This window comes from Hypomesus nipponensis, chromosome 17, assembly GCF_054491055.1.
Source record: "Hypomesus nipponensis isolate SF chromosome 17, ASM5449105v1, whole genome shotgun sequence".
NCBI lineage: Eukaryota > Metazoa > Chordata > Actinopteri > Osmeriformes > Osmeridae > Hypomesus > Hypomesus nipponensis.
In genome coordinates this window covers 21,027,501-21,047,500 of record NC_140377.1, presented here as the reverse complement: position 1 = coordinate 21,047,500, position 20,000 = coordinate 21,027,501, and the positions used below count along the sequence as shown (strand labels likewise).

General features: G+C 52.0%; 1 protein-coding gene across 1 annotated transcript in view; it reads right to left on the bottom strand.

Moving 5' to 3' along the window:
* The window catches only part of sgsm3 (small G protein signaling modulator 3), a 17,175-nt gene extending 4,675 nt beyond the window's left edge, over positions 1 to 12,500 (bottom strand). Inside the window, exons 1-16 of the mRNA XM_084678393.1 lie at positions 12,257 to 12,500; positions 8,340 to 8,411; positions 7,920 to 8,005; positions 7,479 to 7,542; positions 5,214 to 5,425; positions 4,978 to 5,085; positions 4,280 to 4,423; positions 3,845 to 4,040; positions 2,350 to 2,729; positions 1,784 to 1,966; positions 1,254 to 1,409; positions 1,076 to 1,130; positions 910 to 959; positions 489 to 641; positions 336 to 406; positions 131 to 179 (exon numbers count right to left, since the gene is read on the bottom strand). Of these exons, the coding sequence (XP_084534519.1) occupies positions 131 to 179; positions 336 to 406; positions 489 to 641; positions 910 to 959; positions 1,076 to 1,130; positions 1,254 to 1,409; positions 1,784 to 1,966; positions 2,350 to 2,729; positions 3,845 to 4,040; positions 4,280 to 4,423; positions 4,978 to 5,085; positions 5,214 to 5,425; positions 7,479 to 7,542; positions 7,920 to 8,005; positions 8,340 to 8,346 (1,914 nt within the window). The 5' untranslated portion in view covers positions 8,347 to 8,411; positions 12,257 to 12,500. The remainder of the gene's footprint in view (positions 1 to 130; positions 180 to 335; positions 407 to 488; positions 642 to 909; positions 960 to 1,075; positions 1,131 to 1,253; positions 1,410 to 1,783; positions 1,967 to 2,349; positions 2,730 to 3,844; positions 4,041 to 4,279; positions 4,424 to 4,977; positions 5,086 to 5,213; positions 5,426 to 7,478; positions 7,543 to 7,919; positions 8,006 to 8,339; positions 8,412 to 12,256) is intronic.
* Between the last annotated feature and the right edge of the window lie 7,500 nt (positions 12,501 to 20,000).

Below are 20,000 nucleotides of genomic sequence, written 5' to 3'. Positions count from 1 at the left end.
GGCGCTGTGAGCCTGCTCACCACCAACACACCTCTCCAGCCCTCGGTCCTGTGGGACTCCACATCCCTTGTGACATGCCAACTGCTCTAACCGTAACCATGACAGCGACTCTGGGAGGAAAGTGACTCACTCTGTACAGCAGCTCCTCCGGAGTGAGGACTTTGCCGTCTTCATCTAACCTGGAGGGAGAGAGAGGAAACAGAGAGGTGGTCAATGAGGAGAGTACCTCTTAAAGCCTGTCTGTCTGTCTGTCTGTCTGTGGATGAGGAGAGTACCTCTTAAAACCTGTCTGTCTGTCTGTGTTTGTCTGTCTGTGTGTGTGTGTGTGTCTTCACCTGTACGTCTTACACAGAACCAGTCTGGAGTAGACAGAGTTGAAGTCTCTCTCCACCTCTCTGCTGGCAGCCTGCAGAAAACACACACACATCACACATCCTATTCACACACACACACACAGCCGTCAGCTAAGGCTCCAGGGGCCCCCCTACCTCCTCGATGTAGAGCCAGGGGTGGCAGGGCCCCCCCAGGATGGAAGGCTTCTTCAGGCCGTGCTGGAAGATGGCCTTCAGGGCGGGGCACAGCGCCCCCCTCACCAGGTCCGTCACCGCCTCCGTCACAGAGTCGTCTCCCGCCAGCGAGTACTGGGGGGGGGGGAGGGAGGGAGGACCAATCAGTGGACCGGGTTACAGCTGACGCAGGGGGAAGGCTACTAAACCCTATAATGTCAGAGGTGTTGAACCTGGGCCAATCACGGTCAATGGGACGAAAGGAGCTGACTTGGCGCGACACTGACGCAAGGAGGGGAACGTGGGGGTAATTTGTATGATAAATGTATGGGCCGTGGGTAAGCTGCAAATGAAGGGGGTCCTTTTGGGGATCATTGAAGCGGTCTGGATCAATACCACACACCTCTTTGCTCCTTTCATCGAGGATCTCCACAAACTTGGCAGGAAACCAGCCTGGAGGGGGGAAAGAGGGGGGGTCACGTTAGCAGGGTCACATGACCGTGGGACCGGCCTACAGTGGACTGTACCACTGGTCTCGGTGGAGGGGGGGGGTGTTTGGCAGGACCCACCTCTCAGGCTGTTGAGCTCTCCCACCCAGCAGTGTTCGTCCTTCTGGGAAACGATCTGGAGGAGGGGGAAGACGAGAGCCGTTCAGATACATGAAACTTGGCGTTCAGCAGCATCCAAACACACACGCTCGTGTGTTGACGTCGGTCTGTGGCGGGGGTCTACGACACGCCCACTCACCGTGATGATGTCGTTCTTCCTGAAGCCCAATTCGTCGTCGTCATGGCGCTCAAAGTCCAGCAGGGCTTTGGCCCGTCTCCGTCGGTTACGGGACACCACCAGGAAGTTCTCGTGGTCTCTCTGGTGGCTCTCCATGGAGTAGTCTGGAGTCAGCTCCTACAGCAGGCAGGGCACACAGAACCGAGTCGGTACATCCACTCTGTGGCTCAGCATTGCTGTGTGTGGGGTGATTCAGTCAAGGGACTCACATCGCTGGAGGGATTTGGTTGTGACTCACAGGGCTGGAGTGACTCAGCAGAGTGACTCACAGGGCTGGAGTGACTCAGCAGAGTGACTCACAGGGCTGGAGTGACTCAGCAGAGTGACTCACAGTGCTGGAGTGACTCAGCAGAGTGACTCACAGTTCTGGAGTGACTCAGCGGAGTGACTCACAGTTCTGGAGTGACTCACAGTGCTGGAGTGACTCACAGTGCTGGAGTGACTCAGCAGAGTGACTCACAGTGCTGGAGTGCCTCAGTGGAGTGACTCACAGTGCTGGAGTGCCGGGGGTCCAGGCAGTGGAAGTGGTCGGCCGTGCGGGTGATGGCCTCTCTTAGGGCCTCCACCAGCTCAGTCTGCTTGATGTTCTTAGACTTCAGAGCCTCTGCCTCGTCCTCCCCAAACAGCAGAGAGCTCAGGGTGGACTTCCTGCGCAGAGACTGCCGACGTACCACCTGAGGGAGAGGGAGGTAGGGAGAGAGGGGGAGAGAGAGAGGGAGGGAGGTAGGGAGGGAGAGAAGGAGAAGGAGAAGGAGAAGGAGAGGGAGGTAGGGAGGGAGAGAAGGAGGGAGGGAGAGAAGGAGAAGGAGAGGGAGGGAGAGAAGGAGAGGGAGGGAGAGAGAGACGGAGAGGGAGGGAGGGAAAGAGAGGGAGAAAGAAAGGGAGGGAAGGAGGCAGGGAGGGAGAGAGACATAGATTGAGAGACATAAATTCAGATAAAAGCGTCTGCGAAATGAATACAGGATGACATTGCACACACACACGTCCAAGTTACATGGGCAGTAACCAACACACACGTGTACTACAAGGCGACCAACCAACACACACACACACACACCTTGTTGAGGTTGGCGTTGCCCTGGTGACCATTGCCGGTGCTGAGCTGGGCCTGTTCGTTGAGGATGTAAGCCAGGTGTTTGTGCCTCTGGGCCTCCAGCGTGTCCTGGGACAGCGCCCCCGCCAGCCGCATGGCCTCGCCCAGTACTGCAGGCCCGTCCACCAGCTGGCTGGGCAGGTCGGACAGCGTGTTGAAGATGGATGCCGAGTTCTCCGACGCCACCAGCTCCTCCTCCTTGATCTTCAGCATGCCCAGCGTGACCTGGAAGAGCACCAGGGAGCCCTGGTAGAACAGCAGGTCCCAGATCCTCAGCAGCACGCGGATGTCCACCACGCTGGCAAAGGACGTCAGGAACCAGTGGAGGGTGATCAGAGACAGCTCTGAGGGGAGGAGAGAGGGTGGTCAGAGACAGCTCTGAGGGGAGGAGAGAGGGTGGTCAGAGACAGCTCTGAGGGGAGGAGAGAGGGTGGTCAGAGACAGCTCTGAGGGGAGGAGAGAGGGTGATCAGAGACAGCTCTGAGGGGAGGAGAGAGGGTGGTCAGAGACAGCTCTGAGGGGAGGAGAGAGGGTGGTCAGAGACAGCTCTGAGGGGAGGAGAGAGGGTGGTCAAAGACAGCTCTGAGGGGAGGAGAGAGGGTGGTCAGAGACAGCTCTGAGGGGAGGAGAGAGGGTGGTCAGAGACAGCTCTGAGGGGAGGAGAGAGGGTGGTCAGAGACAGCTCTGAGGGGAGGAGAGAGGGTGGTCAGAGACAGCTCTGAGGGGAGGAGAGAGGGTGGTCAGAGACAGCTCTGAGGGGAGGAGAGAGGGTGGTCAGAGACAGCTCTGAGGGGAGGAGAGAGGGTGGTCAGAGACAGCTCTGAGGGGAGGAGAGAGGGTGGTCAGAGACAGCTCTGAGGGGAGGAGAGAGGGTGGTCAGAGACAGCTCTGAGGGGAGGAGAGAGGGTGATCAGAGACAGCTCTGAGGGGAGGAGAGAGGGTGGTCAGAGACAGCTCTGAGGGGAGGAGAGAGGGTGGTCAGAGACAGCTCTGAGGGGAGGAGAGAGGGTGGTCAGAGACAGCTCTGAGGGGAGGAGAGAGGAGGGTGGTCAGAGACAGCTCTGAGGGGAGGAGAGAGGGTGATCAGAGACAGCTCTGAGGGGAGGAGAGAGGGTGATCAGAGACAGCTCTGAGGGGAGGAGAGAGGGTGATCAGAGACAGCTCTGAGGGGAGGAGAGAGGGTGGTCAGAGACAGCTCTGAGGGGAGGAGAGAGGGGTGGTCAGAGACAGCTGACCACAGGGGAGGGGAGGGGTTCAGGGGAGGGGTTCATTTAGGTCCAACATCCATGGCTTCCTATGCCGTGGATCGTCAGACAACATTCCACGATCCCCTCATTTACCTCTTCCCTTCTCACACGTTGACCTCTAGTCTATCCCCCTTGTTACCCTCTCACTCCCCTCCCCCAATGACCCTCTCCTTCCCTCGCCCCCTCTCTCCCTCTTCCCCCCCCCCCCTCACCAATGTCGTGCTCCTGCAGCAGGCGGTCGAGGCGGGGCAGGTACTGCACCAGCAGCTGCCTCAGCACCCTCTGGTCCGTCTGCACGCCCAGCAGCGTGGAGGTGAAGTAGGCCGGCGGCAGCAGGTCCTCCACCAGGGCACACATCATCCACAGCACGTCCTCCTCCTCCAGGAACAGCAGCAGGCACGACACCACCTGGAGGGCAGGGAGAGGAGAGAGAGACAGAGAGAGAGACAGAGACAGAGACAGAGAGAGAGAGAGAGAGAGAGAGAGAGAGAGAGAGAGAGAGAGAAAGAGAGAGAGAGAGAGAGCACGGTCGAGGAGAGGGGGGGGGGAAGAGAGAGGAGAGGCTCATAAATAAAATAACCAAGAAAACTGTGGACCGCGTGTGTGTGTGCGTGTGTGTGTGTGTCTGTGTGTGTGAGAGCGGTTACCATGCCAGTGCCCTGGCAGTAGCCTATGTCAGGGTAGAGCCAGGCCAGCCCCCTCAGCAGCCGTCTGAGTCTAGGCACACCCACGCTGAGCGGGCTGCAGAAGCAGGCGTTGGAGGGCATGGTCCTCAGGAGGTCCTTCTCTATCTGGAGATACAACGGAAAATAAGAAAAAAGACAAATGAGACGGTGAGAAAGACACCAGGTTTCTAAGTACATTGTGTGCAGGGGCGGTTTTAGGCACGGGCAGACCGGGCACCCGGGGCGGCATTTTTTCATGTCACGTGTGGGCGCACGATCATAAAAAAAAGAAAGAAATCTTTCTTGTCTTATCCATCATTTCAGTTTGTGGGGAATTGGCATATTGGCGCCCCCTTCAGGCTGCTGCAGGCACCCCTGCTTGCTGAGACGGTGCCGTGTAGCATTTTCCTTCGTTTTATCGCCACCAGGTAGTAGCGGTGCTCATTCCGTGGGCTGGGTGTAAATGAAAAACTTGACCGGGGCGCCAAATGTGCGAGGACCGCCACTGATTGTGTGTTTGTGTCACGTTCAAAAACGATTCTTTGCCCAATTTCCCTCTATAGTGCACTGCATTCTCCTCCTCCCGTCAGTCTCCCCCCTCTGCCTCCCTGCCCTGCCCTGCCTGCCTGCCTCCCCCCTCCGCCTCCCCCTCTCTTTCCAGGCAGGGGCGGGCGGCTCACCTGTTTGGCAGCCGTGGTGTCGTCGTTGGAGCTGTTCTTGACGATCTCTCTGTATGTCATCTCAGAGCTCCTCTTCTTCTGGAGGGCCCCGGACAGACGCATCCACAGCTGGAGGGAGGGAGGGGAGGGAGAGAGGGAGGATATAAGAGGCAGTGATGAAGGTAGGTTACAGTGCATCCTGTTTGCAGATGGATGGCAGCCTCGCCCCCCTCCCCAGCACCCCCCTCCCCCCTCACCTGAGGCCTCATGCTGTGGGGGATGCCCCCCAGCACCAGGGTGCGCAGGCGCTCGGAGCGCGGCAGGCAGGGCGAGATCAGCTCCCAGGTGAGGTCGCCCACCGTGTGGTTGTGGGTGAACTCCAGGTGGGCCTGCCAGCGCAGCCGCTGCTGGGGGTCCTCGCGCTGGGGCGAGCCCTCGCCGCCCAGGGGCACCTGGCGCTCGGGGCCGTCTGGGGGGAGGGGGGGGGGCGGGAAGGGAGGGAAGAGAACCAAACGTTAGCGAAGTCACAGGCGACCCGCGACAACTCACCAGGTAAGAACGCGTGCTGTACAACTAGGGCTGAGAGCTAACGCTAGGGGGGCATGGGTTCGAATCTGGCTCGGGACATTTCCGGCATGTCTCTCCCCCCTCCCCCCTCTCCCTCTCCACCTTTCTCTCTGCTTGCATGTCTCTCTCCAGCTTTCCTATCAATGAATACAACCCTACCCAGATCTGCCAGGGAGACCTCGGTCTTCACCCTGTGTTAGTGGCTGCTCTACCAACGAGGCCCAGCGTGGAGAGAGGTTGAACGTGACGAGGCCCAGCGTGGAGAGAGAGAGAGGCTGAATGTGATGAGGCCCAGCGTGGAGAGAGAGAGGCTGAACGTGACGAGGCCCAGCGTGGAGAGAGAGAGAGGCTGAACGTGAAGAGGCCCAGCGTGGAGAGAGGTTGAACGTGACGAGGCCCAGCGTGGAGAGAGGTTGAACGTGACGAGGCCCAGCGTGGAGAGAGGTTGAACGTGACGAGGCCCAGCGTGGAGAGAGGTTGAACGTGACGAGGCCCAGCGTGGAGAGAGGTTGAACGTGACGAGGCCCAGCGTGGAGAGAGAGAGAGGCTGAATGTGACGAGGCCCAGCGTGGAGAGAGAGAGGCTGAACGTGACGAGGCCCAGCGTGGAGAGAGAGAGAGAGGCTGAACGTGAAGAGGCCCAGCGTGGAGAGAGAGAGGCTGAACGTGACGAGGCCCAGCGTGGAGAGAGAGAGGCTGAACGTGACGAGGCCCAGCGTGGAGAGAGAGGCTGAACGCGTCGAGGCCCAGAGAGAGAGGCTGAACGTGACGAGGCCCAGCGTGGAGAGAGAGGCTGAACGCGACGAGGCCCAGAGAGAGAGAGGGCCCGTGTCTCCCCATCAGCAAACCCAAACTAAATCTGCAGATTATTTTCACAAAATCTGCGCGACCGAAGATGTTTCACAACAGTTTGACGCTGAACATGGTCAATTGAATGTTGACAGACTTTGGAAAAAAGTATTGATCCATCCTCATAAAGATCGCCTGAAAACTCACTGGCCCTGTCAATTGCTGTAATTTGGGTTAAGTGTTTCCGTGTCAATTCTTCAGGGCTGAATCTCTGCATTTTTGGCTAATGTTTTAATACTGGCTACAGACTAATGTGAATGTTACTGTATCAGTTTCAGGGTTGACAGACTTCCTTTGATTGCTATCACAGACCAACCTACACTGGTGGCAATGGGCTCTGTTTACAAGTTAAATATTTCAAAAGAATAGGGACGTAATATGAGTTGACAAGTTTATTGAATTTTTGCTCATACTCATAATTCTAGTCAGAATATGAGTCTGAAAACTCTCCGTTGGGCTGTGACTACGGGGCGTGTTTCAACCGAACTCGTAAAACAAATGCCTCTCCGCTCAATTGGATAGACCGACAACCAATCAGAGCTACGTAATATGTTGTTTGTTGAAAACAAATTCAACCCAAGGGCTCTTTCGTGACGTTGTTGATTACGTTATTGTTGATCATCTGTCCATCATCGTATAAAGCCCTTCCTGGGAATTTCATTAGTCCGCCCAGATCCTGGTTTTATGTAGTTGTTCCCAATATGAGACCCTCCAGACCCAACTTCCCGACCACATTTTTTTGTGGGCGGGGAGAAGTTGGGCTGGCAGCCAGGCTAGCCTCAGACCACTGCATTTTATTTGAATTTGTCGGAATTCTGCACTCGCAAATTACATTTGGGCCTGCCCATCAGTCCACGGTGAGAATCATCTTAGCTCTGGGGCTGGACCTAATGTTGGAGGAGAGAATCCTTCACCGTGGCTGTGAGAGAGAGGGGGGGAGGGAGGGAGAGAGAGAGAGACAGAGAGAGAGACAGAGAGAGAGAGAGAGAGACAGGGAGAGAGAGACAGGGAGAGAGAGACAGAGAGAGAGAGAGAGAGACAGTGAGAGAGACAGAGAGAGAGACAGAGAGAGAGACAGAAAGAGAGGGGAAACAGGTCTGTCCTCACCTTCACTGTCCAGTCTGAAGCCAAACTCATCGTACTGCAGGTCAGACTCCTCTGAACTGTCTTTCTGCACACGGACACACAGACACGCACATACACAAACACACACGGACACACAGACACAAAAAAGAACAACAGCAGTGTTCAACAAGCATAATTCAAAGGCCTGATGTCACTGATGAGAATAACTCCCATTATGACGCCAGATCAGTGGGAGGCCTGACTGAAGACCATCAGGGTCATGTTCCATGACTGGGGCCTCACAGTAGAAGTGACTCCCAGCCAATCATGACGTCCACAGAGTCAGTCCCTTCCCAGTGACGCTCTTAACATGGTCATCAACATGCCCACAGTGTAGAACATGATGATGATGATGATTATGTCATTCTACAGCGGCCTCTCAGAGGGCCTCCCCCAGGTCCCCCTGCCCCCCGTGTTCCTCACCTGGTAGTACTTCGCCAGAATGTCCTGAGGCCACATACTGGGGGTGAGGGCCGAGAAGGGGCCCCCTGGGGCTGGGGTGTAGCTGCCTGCAAGACACAGAGAGACAGACAGAGAGAGAGAGAGAGAGAGAGAGAGAGAGAGAGACAGACAGAGAGAGAGAGACAGAGAGAGAGACAGAGACAGAGAGAGAGACAGAGAGAGAGAGAGAGAGAGAGAGAGAGAGAGAGACAGACAGAGAGAGAGAGAGAGACAGAGAGAGAGACAGAGAGAGAGAGAGAGAGAGACCGACAGAGACAGAGAGACGAGGTGTCACATACACGAGGTGTCACATACACCAGACAGGGAGAGATGGACAGTCGTCTGCTCAAGAGAACAGGGGAGGGAGAAAAACATCAACTGAAGGTAAAATCTCCATCTTACCTGACATGCTGGTGTTTGTGTGTTGGTGTGTTGAGCCACTGTGGGTTTGACGGTCAGCAGAGTGATGTGACTCTGCAGGGAGGGGGGAGAGAAGGGGGGGGGGGGGAGTCAAAAGGGAGGGGGGAAAGAAAGGGGGCGGGGAGATAATAGGGTAAGTGGGTGACACAGAAACAAGCCTGAAACAAGTGTTATGATTTAATTGGCTGCAAAGGACTGAGCGGTTTGGATGAATTTAATTTCAGTTTTCCTCAGATCTCAAGTGCCTCCTGCTTATGCACCAGATTGTGTGTGTGTGTGTATATATGTTTGTCTGTGTGTGTGTGATAAGTCCTTAGTCCTAACACAAACAGCAGTGCTCACTCAATATTCACCACACACACACACACACACACACGACTCCTCTACATGAAATTTCACAAGAACAAGCTAAACAAGACAAGCATCCTGGATCCAACTCCAGGCTACTTCCTGACCCCCCTCCGGCTCAACCCAGAAGGAGAGGATGGGGAGGAGGGGAGGGAGGGTGGAGGGAAAGGCTGGAGGAACAGCCTTGTGTGCGGGAGATGGAAAATAACTATCAACTACCAATTACTCAACATGCAACGTGACCATGCCTGCTCAACATGACTGGAAATATTGCCTTACTTAGCATTACACAGCACACACACACACACAAGCTGTTGACTTGGCTTTCCAATGCACACACACACACACACACACACACCGCAGAGGGCTAGGAGCGCTGGGAGAGAGAACACACTCAAATAACTTTTTCTGAAAGTAAACACTTTTCACACAAGTTATTTTCTGTTCAGTTATTTTCTGTTCAGTTATTTTCTGTTCAGTTATTTCGGTCGTTCACAGAGAGATCTGTTGTTTTGGCCGTAACCCATGACATGTTTATCTCCTCGGCCAGTTAGTTTTGGGGCCACCCTGATCAGGCTACACAGAGCCCACTGTTCACCCACACGGAGAGCAGAAGGACTACCATACCAGCCTGTTGAAGTGAAGTCGTCTCAAGTTCCCCTCTCTGGAGTTATCTGAGGGGAATAATCACTCAAGGCACACAAACACAGGCAGGAAATTCATTTCCTCGTGGAGAGAATCACACATCCAACCTTTTTTTATGGTCTTTTGGTTCCTTCCTCCACTTGTACAAGGAATAGATTATATCAGTGTGTGTGTGTGTGTGTGTTTGTGTGGGGGGGGGGGGGGGGGGGTGTAGGAGGCAAAGGAACAGATGTTATTCTCCCAGGTCAATGCACGCGGAAGGTTGCGTCGCGGTCAAAAGGCTTTAGTGATTGTGACCCTTCAACTATGACGCTCGATGGAAAACCACACAAGTCACTATATTACTTATGGTCAAAGGTTAAACTGATAAAGACAGGTCAAATGCCACTGACTGACCCTACACTACAAATGCCCCCCCCCGACAGTGCATCTGAAATCTGGTTCGGCTTATTCCACTGGTCTGGAGACAAGTCTACAACTTCACTTGTCACCCCCTCCTTTACCCTAGATTGACAGGCAGACTGATTGAAATTGTAAAAAATAAATATTAAAAACTAACACACTTGACATTAAGAATGCCACTAGCGCAAGTTAGAACACCGTAAGGCTTTTAAAATCATGCTGGACTACACCTACAGCAACAGTCATCGACAGCTTTCCAGGAAAGCCCCCCCCCCCCTCCCCTCCCCTCCTCACACCAACACCAGCTCAACTCCAGGTCCTTATCAAAACAGCGGCTGCAGCTACAGTCATGAACCCTCTCTAACACCTCCATAAGTCAGGTCTGGCTTGGCTGGAGAACCCACGACACAGCATCGGGGAGAGTTAGCTGGCAGCACCGAGCGCCAGGAACTGATTAGCAGCACACGAGATGAGCTCCGCCAGTGGCTCCGACCAGCTGAACTGGCCTGGGGCCGGGCCTGGGCCTGGTCTGGCGCCTACCCCAGAGAGCCGAGCAAATCCAGCTCCAACGCTCTCAGCAGCATATGAGGGAGGGATTGGAGACTTTAGGACGGATGAGAAATCTATCTGGTGGTTTGGATGATTGCCGTTCGGTTTGAAGCCAAGCCAGGACGAGCCGTTGTGTGCCGTGGTTGGGTGAGACTGGTGATGGGAATACAACAGCAGGACGAGCCATTTCCTCAAACGCCACAGAGCCAACCAGAAAACCACAAACTGGGCTCTTTTCCAAGAACCTCGACCTTTTCCAAGAACGCCGGCACGCCAGGCCTCTACAACCATGCTTCTGGAGAGCTACTGTTCCGTAATCTAGCATGCTTGATCGGAATACTTTGCTGGTGGTCGATAAGATGAAGTTAGTTACAAGAGGTATTAAAGGAACCAGGTTGAATAGCTTATCCTCCAGTCCTTTATTGCTGTAGTTAAGATATTCCATATCTGAAACTGATATAGCAGAACTGTGCCAGACAGAGCAGGCTAACAGACGAGGCGGCTATGCAAGAGGACAGTCAGAGAATGAAGGCTGGCCTGAGCAATGTTGACACACGCCTGAACACACCCTATGACAACGAGAGCCACACTAACAGATCCTGCTGTGTGTCGTTTGAGAAGTGCGTTTGCATAGCCTGTGTGTGTTTGTGTGTGTGTGTGTGCGTCTTCAATTAAACTGAAATGGGCTCCCTGAGTCACACACGCAATGCTAAGAATCATTCAATGTTCTCTTTTGTTATAGGGCTGGCTTGTAGGCTTTTGTGTGTGTGTGTGTGTGTGTGTGTGAGAGAGAGAGTGTGCGTGCAATTATTTTCCCATCCCCGCTTTCTGTTGGCCCTCAAAGGCAGTTGGGTCATGTTGATGAAATGTTGTGACACACATTCACAAAATAAAGAGACATGCTATCTACCACTAGCACCGCTGTGCTCACTAACTAACTGACTGAAAAAAGTTCAGATCTGAAGACACACACACTTGGAAAAACCACAAGCATTTACAACAATTCCAGCAGAATTTTTACTATGAAGTTAGGCATAAATGACATATGAACAGTTGAAATGGAGTTGACAGCAACCTTGACTACAGGTCAGGGGCAGTTCTGTGGTGGGGGGCCATGTGGCCCCCCTAAATATCAAGTCGGAAAAATAAAAAATATTGTATTTTGCCTGTCAATGCCTGCAATGCAATGAAGAAAACAATATGACAACAGTACTGTCTAATTTAACTGGCCCTTCCAACAGTACAACTGGCCCCCAGCTTGGCCCCCCCGATTTGAAATGGTCTGGAACCTCCCCTGCTACAGGTGTCTCCATCGGACTTAAAGCGGACCAGTATGCAGCATCATTAGTCATCATCACCACAGGGTGTGGTGACACAACAGTTCACCACATCGGGCTCCACAAAACTACTGTGTCCTTTATTTTAAGTATTGAGGTACATCAAGATTTGAGTGAGTCTACACATTCTGTACAAGGGCATTTCTCTGCAACTGCCACGGAGACACTGTAAAGCCTCGTTCCGTCTGGATGAGCTACCGAGTTTATAGCACATGTCCTAGATGACTGTATCCCATTGATTTCCTGCCATATGTCATGTATGGATAACCTGCCAGCCAAACTGCCACACAGAACTGAGAACCTTTTAACGTTGTGAAGCTGGCTTAATTAATACTGGTCGTGGTAAAACCATGAGACTATTGTTTGTTTAAGCAACGTACTGTAGTATAGGTCCTTAAACGTTACCCTACGTAGCACAATGGAAAGTCAACACTTAATTTGTTAGTATTTTTTCCGTATGTTTGAATTAGCCAGGCGAGCTTGTTAGCGAACACGATAACTGCAGCAGCAAACGTCATTCGCGTTTAGACACCATATAAACTGCGAACTAGCTGATGTTAGCAAGCTATCCAGCTAACGTTATTTGCAGCAAGTGCACCGAAGCGGCGAAATGTTTACCTTGTCATTCTGTTGCTATTGTCCTCGGGGTTGTGCAGGTTCTTTCGACGTCTTTGCGTTTGTTTATATAGAAAGAAAACTAGTAGTAAAGCCCCAAAGCAAAATATTTTCTTGAATGTTGTCGGTTGTCTGTTTTGCGTCATGCACCTGTTATCGGTGTGTTCTACGGCTGTATCAATACGCTCCTCGAGTGTTTTCCAACAGTGAAAGTAATTCCAGATCCCGGAACTATGTCAAAATATCCCTCCGCCGTTCAATGGATTCATGACGTGGGCTTACGTGTTCATGAAAAATAAAGAGGAAATAAAGAGTGGAATTTTCCTCCATGCATTCATTATTTTCCTTTTTTTAACGAAAATCATTATAGCCTACGTCATATTAACGGCGCTGAAGAAAAAAAAGTATATAAAAAAGAATATAAAATAAATTTTAGTTGACGGATTCACTTCTTGATCATAGCTATGAAGTATTCCTTACCATAACAAATCATTACCGGCCCGAGGTCGGCTCCAAAATTATGTTTTCTTAAAGTATAAATAAGAAATAATGGTATTGGCTATAAAATAAATATCAAGATGGCTACACTTTCCTGCAGAATATGCAGGTGTCTTATTCTTATTCTTATTCTGACTCTCATACATGCTTTGTAAATGCTTGCCCCCCTTGTGAAAAAAATGCCCATGTAATTTGTTCTGGAGCCGAGTGTGACCGGCCCATCCCTGGCGTGGATTAAATATGTGTAGAAATGAGTGTGTTTAGATGCTGAAACGGCCCAAACTGTTCTTCCTCCTGACTAATTGCATGTGTTTCTATATAATATTATTGGCTTGTAACAGGCCCCTAATCAAAGTATCTCGTTAACTACATAGCGAAATATAACTTACTCCATTGTTAGTATCAATGTATTTGTTTTCGTAAGTAATTGCTGTCTTACTTTTTTTGCGCAGAAAAGAGAAGTGGTGACATGTAAACCATCCACTGCATGTGTTTGATTATGCTTTTCATCAATAATTTTTTTTTTAAAAAGTGTCTAAACAATTCTTTAAAAAAATAAAAATGGTGTGCGCGACTTTTTTCTTCGAGTGCAACATTGACCGTGGCTAAATGTTTTACACGCAAGATGTTGCTGTTCCTGAAAGAGCAGTGGTGGAGGGGCCACCTTGGTGTTCGACCTCTCTCACTTCTTCTCCTCTCATCGATGTATTTATTCCCCCTGGCAGAGACGCTAACGTCATAGTCCAAGGCTATTTTCAGACCTCGCTAGTAATTAGACACACGCGCACGCGCACAAACACATACGAGTTTCAGAGAATTACTTTCCACTGTTAACCACCAGATGTCTCTGCACCACACGTTTTCACAACGCGTCCCATTCAAAAAAGGAAATACTTAATTACCTGGCTAGACCCCTGGGCATGTTCACAATCTAAATCTGTACCTGACTCACGTTGGACTCGATAAAAGTGTCCATTCATAATGATAGATAACGGACCCGAGATATGCGGTCCCCTGGAGGGAGCCTAGTGTTATTCGGTACATGTCAGCTTAGATATTGTAATAATATCCAAGTGGGTTTAAGGCCAAATCAGCTGTGATTCATGTGGTTTTAAAAAGAATATGCATGAACTGTGTGGATGCTTTGAAGGTAAGAGTGGGAAATCAGCACTACAGGAGACTCTGTTTCATCTCGGCTACTTGTGTGTCTGTGTGTGCACGTGTGTGTGTGTGTGTGTGTGTGCACATGTCAGAAAGTGTACACCATGTGTACACCCAGAAAGACACTAAATATTCATCTGGGTACATGAAAGAGTAGCAATGGTCAATTCTTCCCCTTCTTTTTCCTCTCTCTCTCTCTCTCTCTCTCTCTCTCTCTCTCTCTCTCTCTCTCTCTCTCTCTCTCTCTATGTCTCTCTCTCTCTCTATGTCTCTCTCTATGTCTCTCTCTATGTCTCTCTCTATGTCTCTCTCTATGTCTCTCTCTCTCTCTCTCTCTCTCTCTCTCTCTCTCTCTCTCTGTTGTGCGTGTGTGTGGCCATGAAAGAGCAATGTTGCAAAGTCTCCTGACTCAGCAGGCAATCCCTTTAGAATGCTAATCACTTAGCGTCTCACTCTGTCTGTATGCTGCTCCCTCTCTCTCTCTCTCTCTCTCTCTCTCTCTCTCTCACACACACACACATACTGTTTTTTACTGGCCTTCCTCTCTTCCACTGCATCCTCTTGTTTACTGGTCCAGCTCTCTCACCACCCTCACTATATCACCATCCCTCTCCCCCTCTTATAAGCACCCCCTCTAAGACTCCAGGCCCCTCTGTGCAATAAATCCCCTCCCTCCCTCCCTCCCTCCCTCCCTCCCTCCCTCCCTCCCTCCCTCCCTCCCTCCCCTCCCTCCCTCCCTCCCTCCCTCCCTCCCTCCCTCCCTCCCTCCCTCCCTCCCTCCCTCTCTTCCTGCTCTGCCGGTCTTCTTCCCCTTCTCAATGTTGCAGCCTCAAATTTGGCACCTCGGCAGCACCGAGGGTGAGTCACCCATATGTGACTAATAGAATCACTTCAAGGACCTTATTAGGGGGCCGTGTGTGGCATCCCCTCTCAAACCTGGCAACCGGCCGGGTGCCCAAGGGGCGACCCGCTCTCGGCGTGACGGGCTTGAGGCCGGCCTCTGTACACCTCCTTTTCTCTGCCTCCTCCCTCCATTCCTCTGCTGTATTGATAGACGGATGTTTGATGTTCTTCCCCAGGCTCAGACTGCAGTCGCCGTGACGTCGAGAGCGTGGGCGGGGCGGCGGGGGGAGGGGGGGGGCGGAGGGGAAGCAACACAGGAAATGAAAGAATAGGGGGGAGTGAGGGATGGAGAGGGGGGGGGGGGGCGGGAGGTGGAGAGGGAAGTGATAAAGGGCGACAGGCCCAGGCAAGGAATGAAGGAGAGGGAGAATTGGAGGGAGAGATGGAGAGAAGATAGAGTATAGGAGAGGGAAGGAAGGAAGGGAGGGAGAGAAGGGGAGGGTAAACAGAAGAGGAAATGGAGGAGAGGGATTTGACGCGGCCCTCCAGCTCTCACGACGTCTTTGACGTCAGTGGGCTCCTGGCGCTGCCATCAAACAGTCCACATCGACCACTGCCATTGGCTGCGCCGGCTCGTATTGACCACATTCATATTTAAAAAGGATGAATCAGCAGGACTCTCTCACACGCGGAGGGGGTCGGCTCCACTTGTTATTGAGATTGAACTCCCTGCAGTCCTGCACTCTATCTCTCTCGGGCAGAAGATGGCGCTCTTGCATCGAGGAGAAAATCCACCAGGAGGAGTGTGTGTGTGTGTGTGTGTGTGTGTGTGTGTGTAAGTGTGTGTGTATCCTTCAACGTATGCGTTCATGCATGTGTGACTGCGCATGCCTGTTTAAGTCGTGCTAGTATGTACGTGTGTTTGTTTGCTTAACTGCCTCCAACAGTTCCCGGTTCACTGGACCCGGCAACGTGTCCGAACATCTGGCCCAAGCTCTCAACCTCGACTTACAGTAATGACGCGGCGCAATCCTGTAAGACAAGGCCGTCTGAAGTTCACGAGTGGCTCAATCTCCTCTCAGACACACAGTGGGCCCCCCCGGGGGGCGAGGACGTGTGACACACATGAACACGCTAGCTTCAGGGCCGGCGTGTTGCATCACCGCACCCGTCACGTGCATTTGGGCTAGGGAAGGCCAGAGTGGGGGATGTTAGGGCACAGCAGGACAGGGTAGGGCAGACTAGGCTTGGCTGGGGTGGTAATGGGTGGGGTGAGGTCTGACAGGACAGGATAGGTTAGGCTAGGGTGGGGTGGGGTGGTAAAGGATGTGGTGAGGTTTGGCAGGACAGGCTAGGCTAGGCTAGGCTGGGATGTTGATCCAGCGCTCCCCAGTCCCAGGGGTGGGAGCTGGAGACTTGCATGCTGGTGTTGCTTTGAGGCCCTCTCTCTTACGAGTACACCAAGCAAAGATGTGAGGCTGCTTTGAGAATGTAGGGTACAACTGATGATTTCCCCAGTGGCAGAATCTAGTGCTATGTGTGTTGCTAGTATGGGTCTACATCACATGTTGTGTACTGGTTCCCAAGGGCTTACCATTGGGGCAAAGGGCTTGTTGGAAACATGCTTTATAACTATGTGACAACATGTTTGTTGTAATAACGATTTGATCAAACTAGGATAAATGTGGTCAAGTAGGACTGTGGCTTTAAACAAATAGGTCAGCAGTGAGTCTCTGGAGGTTAAGACATGTTGCTATTATAGGCTTCATGAGAGTCTCTCTCTCTCTCTCTCTCTCTCTCTCTCTCTCTCTCTCTCTCGTCTCTCTCTCGCTCTCTCTCTCTCGCTCTCTCTCTCTCTCTCTCTCTCTCTCTCTCTCTCTCTCTCTCTCTCTCTCTCTCTGTCTCTCTCTCGCTCTCTCTCTCTCGCTCTCTCTCTCTCTCTCTCTCTCTCTCTCTCTCTCTCTCTCTCTCTCTCTCTCTCTCTCTCTCTCTCTCTCTCTCTCTCTCTCTCTCTCTCTGTGGTCCACCGTTTATGGAGGTCAGGTCACTGGAGAACTGTTCGACAGATCTGTCTCCCGCCCATAGAGAGAGAGAGAGAGAGAGAGAGGGAGAGAGAGAGGGAGAGAGGGAGAAAGGGAGAGAGGGAGAGAGGGAGAGAGGGAGAGAGATAAAGATAGATAGATATATAGATAGAAGAGAGAGACTTTGACTTAGGCCTCATTAAAGCCACGGGGTCACCATGGTTATGGCCTCTGCGTTCCATCCGTTACGGGTAATGGACCTTGGTGCGGTCGGTGTGTGGAGATCCTCAGATTATCCAACGCTAGCTGCAACTTTGCAGCAAGGCCACGGCCAGAGAGGGAGAAAGGGGTCGAGTGCCGCACTGGGTTGAAAAAGAACTATTGAGGCAATCACGGTACTTGAGTTTTGAACGTTCCGTATGATGAGAGATGGATGGCCGTTGTGGCACAATAGTATTTCCCGTCGCCCCATTTTATCGGTGGAATAAGTACATGAGGTAAGCTTCGGGGGCGCCCATATGTAATACTTTTTGTGATAGACGTGCATCATTAATTTATGTGCGATGGATACATAAATCTCTCGACACTGCTATTGTGAGTGGTTATACGTGTGCGTGCTCTACAGGCTACCTCAAGCTCTACTGTGATTTACAGTCCGTAGAAAGACCCGGAAACACCACGGAACTCCATCCATCATCAACTCCCCGATTACCACACTCCCCGCCCCAATCTGTCCCGGCGACGCCGGCTGAATCTTAAACCGCGCCGTTCTTCACCCCCCTCCCGAACGTTCCGTTGTGCGTGTCATCAGGCTGCCGGAGCTCCGTCCCCTTGAGGCCACAACGGCGACGGGGAGGCCAAAAGTTCAGAGGCTGTCGGGTGGCTGAGCCAACCTGACAGAACAGGAGGCAAAGTCACCCTGACGTCGCCCCAGCACCAAGCGGCTAATTGGATCAGTGGCGTAATGTAGACTGGGGCTCTGTCAGTAGAGGTGGATGGAGTGGTGGAGGGAGAGACACAGAGAGAGAGAGAGAGAGAGAGAGAGAGAGAGAGAGAGAGAGAGAGAGAGAGAGAGAGGGAGAGGGAGAGAGAGAGGGGCACGGCAGGGCCCTGCCGGAGGGTATACTTTGCAGCTCTGAGACTGACTGCGATGGGCCGTTTCAACCTGAGGTTCCCTGGGAAGTTGGGGAATAGCAGCGCTGCAACGACTCCGAGGGGGAGAGAGAATGGCGGAGAGACAGAGTGAGAGATTAGGGGAAAGTGCTAGAACTACAGCGAGACTCCCTGTGGTATTTGTGGCGGTTGTTGGGATCAATAACACAGTGTTCTGTGTAGGGTCATGACCATAACGATGATGCTTGTTTGGAAAGCACTCAAAAGCGACTTAGCAACGCTAAGCGACATCGGAAAATGAACATGGACTGAATTACCTTTTGCAGTGATTCAAAATGATTTCCTAGTTACTAACGGACTAGGATGGCATGTATGTTTATACATGTGCGTGTGTGTGTGTGTGTGTGGGGGGGGGGGGTGGGGGGGGGGATTTTCCACTGTTCCGGGAATTTCCAGCTCTGTAGGTTTCGATACCACCGACCCTCTATCTCTTTCTCTATCTATATATCTGTCTTTCTCTCTTTCTTTTCCCCTCTCTCTTATACGCACACACACGCACACACACACACGCACACACACACACACACACCACTCCCTCCTTCTCTCACCTTCTCCCCATCCATCATCAAGCAGCTCTCTCCTCCACTCTGTATCCCCATTAAATTGACTCATTCTACCCCTTCTCAGACCCTTGTCCCCACTCTCTCCCTCCTCTCTCTCCTCTCTCCTCCTCTCTCCCGCCTCTGTCCCTCCCTCTCCTTCCCTCTCTCATGTTTCATCAGGGTGTCAAGCTGCGTTTTCTGCAGTAAAACCCTGAATTATTGATTGCAGGTTCAGGATTAAAGAAGGTGAAGTAGCTTAGCAAGAAATGGATAAAACGTAGATAGACGGAAAGACAGACAGGTAGACAGACACAGGCAAGCAGACAGGCAGGCAGACAGACAGACAGACAGACAGGCAGTCAGAAAGTCAGACAGGCAGGCAGGCAGGCAGGCAGGCAGGCAGGCAGGCAGGCAGGCAGGCAGGCAGGCAGGCAGGCAGGCAGGCAGGCACGTGTGTTTTTATCATCGGAGACAAAAGTGTCCCCCTCCAGTCCTGTTCTGTGAGGCAGATGCAGTAGATGATTAGCATGGCAGCTAACGCAAGCTAGCGTTAGCCAGAGAAATCATGTTTTGATCTCTGTACCCCCTGCCTGCACCCCTACGCTTCCATCAGCAAACATAGCAGCCACCGCTAACAAGCTGTCGGCTGGCGAGCAATAAAAACTCCCACACTCGATCACACACGCACACCCTAAGACACACACACACTTGCACACACGCTAACACGCGCACACCCTAAGACACACACACACTTGCACACACGCTAACACACGCACACATGTGCAGCCACATCCCAAGGGAAGGAGAGAGCACGAGAGAGACAGGCAGCAAGGGAAGCAGAGTTGATGAAGATAAAACGCTGTGAGAGTATGTTAGTGTGTGTGTGTGTGTGTGTATGTGTGTGAGTGTGTTAGTGTGTGTGGCTGCTGGATGCCTCGGTGGTTAAGCACCTTTAGTACATCCAGTCCTGGAGAGACAGTGACAGTGTCACTAACTAGACCAACACCTTCACTACAGGACCTGGGAACAGAGAAACGCAGAGGGAACCAGAGGGAATTAGGGGAGATTGCAGAAACAGAGAGTGAGACAGAGAGAGAGAGATAGAGAGAGAGAGACAGAGAGAGAGAGAGAGACAGAGAGAGAGAGAGACAGAGAGAGAGAGATAGAGAGAGAGAGAGAGAGACAGAGAGGGACAGAGAGAGAGAGAGAGAGAGACAGAGAGAGACAGAGAGAGAAAGAGAGAGAGAGAAAAGGAAAATAATGGAAGATGTAGAGACAAGAAAAACACAGGGAGAGGAAGAGAGAGAAATAGATAGAGAAAGGGAAAGAGAGCAAAGGAGATGGAGAGAGAAAAGGGATGGGCAGAGAGAGTAAAAGAGAGAAAGAGAGAAAAGGAGAGAATGAAAGAGAGATGGAGAGATAAAATAATTGGGGAAGGAAAGGACGAGCGAGAGAAATAGAGAGAGAGAGAGAGAGATAAAGAGAGAGAGAGAGAGACAGAGAGAGAGA